This window comes from Perna viridis, chromosome 12 (genome assembly GCF_037379345.1).
Source record: "Perna viridis isolate PV_CMFRI_1.1 ecotype Kerala chromosome 12, ASM3737934v1, whole genome shotgun sequence".
Classification (NCBI taxonomy): Eukaryota; Metazoa; Mollusca; class Bivalvia; order Mytilida; family Mytilidae; genus Perna; species Perna viridis.
In genome coordinates, this window is record NC_142456.1 from 19,706,648 (window position 1) to 19,715,252 (window position 8,605).

General features: G+C 32.4%; 1 protein-coding gene across 1 annotated transcript; it reads left to right on the forward strand.

Annotated features, from left to right (window-relative positions):
* Positions 1–277: 277 nt before the first annotated feature.
* LOC148601595 (G protein-coupled receptor dmsr-1-like) lies at positions 278–5,587 on the forward strand. The gene is made up of 2 exons (XM_088555604.1): positions 278–417; positions 3,846–5,587. Exon 2 carries the CDS (start codon positions 4,011–4,013, stop codon positions 5,253–5,255), a length of 1,245 nt encoding a protein of 414 aa, XP_088411730.1. The 5' UTR covers positions 278–417; positions 3,846–4,010; the 3' UTR covers positions 5,256–5,587.
* Positions 5,588–8,605: the final 3,018 nt, after the last annotated feature.

The following is an 8,605-nucleotide window of genomic DNA, read 5'->3' on the forward strand; positions in this document are numbered from 1 at the left end:
TCTTTCGTCCTTTATTTTCACATATTATGTGCCACTGCCAATCAAATCCCTTCCTTCCATTTGTTTCTAATCTACGAATGTGGCTGATGATATATAAAGAAATATGTATATTTCAACAATTACGTATATGAACAGGAAAATAATAACGTCGTCCAAAGATTTTGTTATGTGTCATAACTGAATTAACTTTTAAAAATAAATGGTGTGTAGGAGTGTTGTTTGACAAAATGGGATATTATTATGTATAATTATTCATACGTGCAAAGGTTAGACCAAGGTTTAGCTTTCTACTTTTTGGAAACTGCGCCATTGGTTTTAAGATGAATATCTAATATATAACGACTAACAATGCATTATATCGAACATTTATCTTCAAGGTTATATGGATTTATAATAGATAATTCAATACGCTTTGTGGTAAGTTACAATTGTCATCTTTATATAAGCTATAATGTATGTTTGTCTTAAAATTAATAACAAAAAAAAAAAAGGAAACTACGGATTTTGCACGCACCGGAAGTCGTTTGTTTCCTTTCTTACTAACACTACATACAGGTCGTTCGACATCCTTGGATATTTTTAAAATCAAACGTCATTTGACAATCGGGTAACGTCGAGTGAATTCCTTTACATTTTCCGACCTTGCAAGTTTCTTTCAGTTTTTGTAAGGTCTGGCTGCAGCGTCTTGGTGAATGTCGAACGTCAGACTCTTTTTGGAGCTTGTAAATATACCATTTTTGTCGCAAATATTTCCACTTTATTTCTTTATTTGGTGTCCTGGTGTCGATTTCACAAAAAGTTGTAAGTGTAAAGTTGATCGTTGGTAATGACGTCACAACCCAAAATAATATTGTGTCGTCATAATGTACAATCAATTTTAGACTTACATTTTTTTTTTTTTTTGTGAAAAGGACTGCTGCCTTTTTCGCTTATACACATTCAGTTTTTATATGCAAGTTCATTTCGTTCTTTTGACTTCCTAGATTTAATTGATTGTCTCTGTTTCCTGTTTTCACGTTTGGGTTGTGGACTTGTTTTGTGATGTCCCTGAACTCCCGATTTGTTTCGATGCTTCTATATCTATACATTTATGGAGACGGGTGTAGCTAGCGGAGCAGGACATACTTACACTTCCGGATCACCTGATGTCACTTCCGGTCATTTATGGGAGTTTAATATTCCAAGTGTTTTAGTTTGTCTTGTGACGTCTTGTTTCCTTTAACTTTTTTTTATGTAACCTTATTTGGTTCGCTACATTTTGTCTGTACATTGTTTTCGTGTCATGTTTTTAGGATTTAGACGTATTTGAACCATCCCATCGCTGACGTTTCGATATTTGTTTGTCGATATTGTGGATAAGTAATGATTATTGGTCCATATGTTTATGTATATCCTCGGCTTTTTGCGATGGATTTCAAAAATATCTGTAACTATAGGCTTTTTTTTATGTTAACCACCAACTCGGAAATGAATAATACCGGCAAAACGATTTGAGAGAGGAAACTTCAGAAAAATTTTTTGCTTTTTCCGCGATGGACAGATCAATGAGAAAAAAAATATCCTTAAAATTTATTTTTGACTGTTGAAACTACTACATTGTACCTCTTTTCAAAACCGCGAGATTAAGTTCTCGTGAATATATTGACTTGACAGAATCCGAAATGATAAAAACACTTTCAAACATTATTTTTTTTTCAGTGTATAGGTATTTGATGTGTTAAGTAAGAATAAAATGTAAATTGTAGATTGTTGTTTTAAGTATGACCTGTAAATATATTTTAAAAGGTTCGCAATTCTTATATATTAAGAATATATGCCTTCATGTCTTCATCTAAAATAAACATATTACAATATAATAAATGACTAGGTTTGTGATGAGAATAGTTTTATTCAAAACAAACACTATTTGACAATTAATTACATTTACAGAGTTATATGAACCTTACAAATAAAGTTATAACATAGGAAGGTTTGTTTACAAAGACAATGGAATGAAGGAATCCTCTATCCATTCCTCCAAATCATCTATAATAGGAATTCAATTTGTCATCAAATTTCATTTCCTCCATAAATCAGACGAGATGGAAATTATTGGTTTATTCTATTATCAATATTTTCTCCGTACCATTCGTTTTTTTTTTCTTCTTTTTTTGAAATTCTGTGAACACATTTGTTGCATAAACAATTTCCATATTATTTAAAGGGGCGCCTAATGTAGACGTAAGTAGTTGGCGGCACATACCAAATTGTATTTCCAAAGCAAAAGTAATTTCATCCATTAGAGGTCCACAAACTCGGGATTTTTCCTTTTAAAAATGAATGATAGTTTGTAAATTTATATGAATGGTAAATATAAAAAAAACTTAGAACTTAGAAAGAAATAGCAACTTTAAAATAAAGGGAAATGGATATCTGGTCTGTTTATATTGAATGATTCGTCGAGAAACGGAGAGCATATGTTGTAAGTCATTCACTTTCGACACAGAGAAAATTACAGTGGAACAAAACGATCGTTGGAAATAATTTACTCTGTGCCAACCATGGACAAGTTGAGTTTGAAATTAGGAGTGATGTGTTCTAAATATAGCCCGTATATACCGAAGATTCATTCAAAATGTCTTGGGTGCTGCGTGCGGAGGAAGATACACATTTTCCGGCGAACCTGATGTAACTTATTGTTTTTATTATTATTATTATTATTATTATTATTATTATTATTATTATTATTATTATAATTTTTTGTAGTGGGGGGTGATAATATCGTCAGTACTCTACTAATTTTCAGGTTTGAGATAAAAATTGTGGTTAGTTGTCTATATTGTGTATTATTTGTAGTGATTTTCCATGTCAGTATGATACTACTAATTTGGAAGTGATTAAATATTTTACTGGAATAAGAAAAACCGTGCAAACTAAGTTCTCGCAACGAATAGTCTGCGTTCTCTTCTTTCATTAACATCGCTTTACAACTCGAATCGTTTTATAATGAGTATCTCGGCTCATTTCAGTTCTCTGTAAATGTTATGATCAAAAATGTTTTTATTATTATCATTTTTAATATTATTATTTATTTATTTATTTATTTATTTATTTATTTATTTATTTATGTTTTATTTTATTTTATTTTTTTTGCAATGCGTATTCGCTTGTGTGTGCCGCATAATTTCCTTATTTTCAGTGTTTATATTTGTACTTGCATTTTATTCTGCAAGATAATTAGTTGATGTACATCAAGATCAACTCTGTTCCCTGTTTTTTTTTACATTTTAGCTATGTACTTCATATCTGTTTTGATCCTTTAGTATATTTGGCCTATGTTTTACTATCAATGACTTAAACTTTGACTAATTGTATTGTTTTTAAGTAGCTGTCTTGGTAAGAATCATGCAAAATCTGAAAAATGTGATACACCCTAAAAATGCTACATATTTTCATTTTTGTAATTAAGTTGTTTCATGGGTCTATACTATAAAATGTACAATTATTCATTCAAATCTGCCTGGTAATAGAAGATAATCATCAACATTGAAAATCCAGTAGATTCTATTGTATTTGAGCGCCATTTACAGAGTTATCTCCCTTAATTTTGAAATTTACAGTGCATTCTATATAACCTTTATCTCCTAAGAGCACGGGGTTATATGAAAAAACCACATGTTTGTTACTATGACATTTCAAACAAAATATCAAAATAAAAATATGTAGGCTTTTTACCCATGAATCACGCTTTGCATGATCCTTATCTGGAGTGCTACTTAAACAACATCCTAAGAGTTTCAAACTCCTTCAAAATATTTTGTTTATCTTTCTATATCTACGTGCATTTTTTTTGTTTTGTTTTGCAGATTTTCTGAGATAAGGAAACAATACAGGACAAGGTGAAATTTGTCAGCTGTGAGGAATAAAGACGAATTGCATCATAAGATGCAATATCCAAAAAGCCAAAAGTTGACATTGAGAGCTTGATTAATTATTGCTCTCATTTCTAGTATCAATTGTTTTCATTCATAATGTTATATAGCCCCCTCAGTTATTCTATCAATGAAAGCTATCAACATATCAATGCTAGCAATACATTTTTACTTGATGAACGAACAATTATGGGAAACCACGTAACTACGTTTGACGACGATATACCAAAACTCAAACAGTTTGAAGCCTTTTATAGACCTATACATGGATATCTTGCTGCGTGTGTTTGTATTTTTGGTGTCATTGCAAATATCCTTAACATTGTTGTATTGACAAGAAAAAACATGTCGACCTCAACAAATGTTATTCTGACTGGCTTGGCTATTTCTGATGGACTTATAATGGCTTTGTACTTTCCGTTTGCTTTAGGATTGTACATCATAAACGGGCCTGAGGCTTCACCATCTCGAGACACATACCAACTAGCACAGTTCCAACTAGCATATGCTATTCTAAGTGTAATAGTTCATGCAGTTTCTATATGGTTGACCGTGACGTTAGCTGTGTTTAGATACGTCTTCATACGATTTCCAAGACGAGGTGTTCGGTTGTGTAATATAGAACGCGCTAAAACTGCATGTGGAATAGTGGTTGGTGCAGTTTTACTCATTTGTCTGCCGAATTGTCTAACTTACGAAATTGTACATTCCCAACTAAATGAAACGTTACCTGACGGAAAACTAGTGAATGGAACTTTATATTGGGTAAATGTAAAAAGTTCAACTCCTTTTTGGGAGGTATTCAGAAACATGAATTTCTGGATCCAGGCAATTTTTATCAAACTCTTGCCGTGTTTTCTTCTGACAATATTTAGCCTTCTTCTTCTTAAAACAATGAAAGATGCTGAAAGAAGACGAAATAGGCTGTTAAACAATATCCCATTGTCAGATGGCGAGAGTGCCACATTAAGTAGCGGGAGTAGTAATATGAAGAAAACTCGAAAATCGAGTAGAAGTAATCGAACAACCCGTATGTTACTGACTGTTGTGGTTCTATTTATAATAACAAACACACCACAAGGGATCCTAAATGTACTTAGTGGCCTTATAAAACCTTTTTTTCATAATGTTTACTCACCGCTTGGCGATCTTCTTGATATAATGACATTGTTAAATAATGGTATTAACTTTGTTTTATACTGCACAATGAGCAAACAATTTCGAGAAACATTCAAAAAAGTATTTCTCAAAAAAGTCCATATCAATCAAAACGGAACTAGAAAGATTGCAACGACGTATGTGACGTCACAAGATACTCATATAACACGAGACTCGGAATTATAGTAACATGGCGCATCGTTTATTATAAAAAAATTGATTGGTGCAAGTACAGCCATAAATATATACAAGGTAAGCAAATCATATAGGTAATTCAATCTTTTTTTTCAAATTTGAACGAATTGGTGACAAAATTGTTTAAAATAACTTGAAAAGTATCAATATTGTATGTATGCGTGATATCGTATATAAAGCTTTAATGGGTGTGTCAAATAAAATGAGATGGCCTTTTTAGTATTTGAGCTAAACCTACAGTACGTATATAGAGAACACTTCCAGTATTACGGTTTAAGGTGTTGGGGATGGGGAATAAAAATCTCATAGTATGAAATGGAAATTCTGAATATGGAGATTGATAAAAGCGGCTAAAAATGATTTATACATATAGAAATTATGCAATTTTATATTTTGATTTAAAAAGTATAAAATTAAAGTTGGTAATGTAATACTGTTTAAAAGAAAAATACAATGGTTTTTTGCAGCAAATGGGGAATTTTTTTATCAGGAATGTGGATTTTCTCAAGGGAATAGAGTATTCTGTTTTTGGAATGGTAATGTGGAAACCGAATTTTTACGACATACACAACAAAGAACATGAAATAACCAATATAATACATACAAGGTAATAAAAGTAAATGAGCAACTCGGACTCCGCGAAAAACTGAGGGCACGTACCAGGTGTACCGGCATAGAAAGCGTCCTGTGCTTTTCTAGACACACTCGCCGATATGCACGAAACAACATACACAACAAAGAACACAAGAAACAAAAATAATACCTACAAAGTAATAAAAGTTAACGGGAAACTCGGTCTCCGTAAAAAACATGCATGTGCCAGGTGTACCGGTATAGAAAGCATCCTCTGCTTTTCTAGATACACCCGCCGAGTTGCTCATAAAAAGTCAAGTTCGGGGTAGACGAAAGGGGAAAAAAACTATGACTTGTTGAACAAATCACTTTTCATGATATAGATGGATATACTGTAACGATCCTCGAGTTCATGATGACGACCTTAAAACTTTGAAGTGATGACTTCAATGTTGCAGCAACTTAACCAAGGCCCAGAAACCTAATTGTAAGAAGTCTAGCGCAATAAAAAAAAGTTTCGTAGTTACCCCAAGCTATTGCATAACGTATGAGTTGAGATATAAATGTTACCGATGGGATTTAGCTACAGATGGGAAAAAACTGCGCACACATGAATATATCCGCAGTAGCGAGTAGCGAGATTTTATTACGAGTGCTGCATGTTTTTTTCTATCTTACATACCAAAAAAAAACTAAATTTTATTATCCGTATTATATGTACAACAAAATTTTTGTTTTTTCCAGGTACAAAGAATTTTTACAAGTTATATACCAATCCAAGTAAACGATGATGTATATGTTTACAGGGATATACACATATAGAACATATTACCTTCGTATTTGTCTAACAAATCATGTAAGCGATTGGTTTTATCGAAATTTTCAAACAGACCACAACATAACGGACCTTTTGCGTCTATTTTTATCTATTTGATTTACATAGTTACTGGTCATGGTTGTGATATCATTTCGCTTTTTATCACCATGAGAATTTGAGCTACTTCTTAAGGAGAAATGACATTAAGGACCGTTTAACTGAATATTAGCCATACGGAATTATACATACAAATACAGTACCTGAACCGATCCGTGCAACAAAAATTGCGATCGTTCATCGATCACCGATCAGTTTCCGGTCAGTCATCGATCCGTCAAACCGATCCATTCAACTGGTGATAGTATCACGAGACCACAGAGCGGTCATTGTTTTTTTACGCTTTTTGTTGTTTTCGTTATCAATTGTACACATAGTTATATAATGTAATAAATTTAAACATCAATTTATACTTTGAAATTACATTTCTTTTATGTAAACTGATCTTACGTCATTCTGCATAACAAAACTGCGATCAGATCGGTCACCAGTCATCGGTCATCGATCCGTCAAATCGTTGCGTGGATCGGTTCAAGGACTGTAGCCATCAACTCGTATTTTGTTACACATTTGTCTAAATTAAATATCGTTTGATTACATGTATGTATTTTTGTATATAAATGTATAATTGCATATTTTTTTTTATCTTAAGAAGAAATAAAATCTTTTCTTTATATGCATAATCATTTTATTCATCCATATGCACATGGCCGTTTTTTGTGTAGTAATTTGCCAATCATTGTACTGAAATGAAAGGTTCAAAAGTACATATGATAGTTGCATTTGGTATTGTAGAATGACATGATACTATTATCAACGATATTCTTGATTCTTGATCTTCTTTGACATTTTAGTGTTCAATTATATTTCTTTATATTCGATTTACCTATTAGTTTCCTTTTGTCCTCATTTCGTTTTTGTGTTGCTGTGTCCCTTGACATTCCTTAATTCAATTTTGGCATTTCTTTGATTTTCCTTGAAGTTTAAATGCATCTGCGATTTGTTTGCAGGAAACAAAGGAACATACTAACAAAGGACGGCGACATAACTTTTGGTAGGTTTAAACTGGTCTGGAACTGGCATGTCAGTTAACTGTTATTGGTCCTTAGTTTGTACATTTGTGTAATGTATGTTCAGTTTCTGTTTATTTCCGTTGAAACAAGGGACTCAGACTTTTTTAAATATATCTTTTTGTGTGTTGAATTGTACAATGTTTTGCTTTAGTTGCCAGATTTTAAAGGGGGTTGTGATCACGCCAAAGTACTTTAACCTTGCCGCAGTTTTTTTTTCTTTTTTTGCGCCTCTCCCAAAATCAGAAATCTCTGGCCTCTGTTTCGTTTTTTACTTTATTTTATTTGTTTTATTTCACTTGAGTAGATAGGGCCACATCTCTCATTGTATCTGTGTAAATGAAGTTTTGGGGCCAGTTGCAGCCTGTTGTTTGCTATTAGGATTTCCTCATCGTTCGTTGAAGACTAATGTCTGGCCTTTGGCTGACATTTTCATTCCAGTGGTGTTCTTGTCTCTTTTACGTATACATTATACCTATTCTCGTTGTATGTTGTAATATTTACAAACAAGTAAGTGTTTTTACTTCTACGAATCAGAAAATTGTGGAATCATAGTGGCAGAGATACACAAGCCCATGAAATCTTATTTAGAATGCTATATGAAATGCAGAAATGATTACATGTTATCATCACAGGAGACAACTCAATGTTCCCCATATCATTCTATTATAACTTTGAGCTAGATTTTTTTGCATCCTCTGACACTTTTTAGACGAATGACGAACTTTCAATTAGCCAACAATAAACCTTTAACTTTGTTCAAACATTTGTGGCTATTTTTTTTTTCTCTTTTAATTTTTTGAAAACGATTCAATATTTTCAAT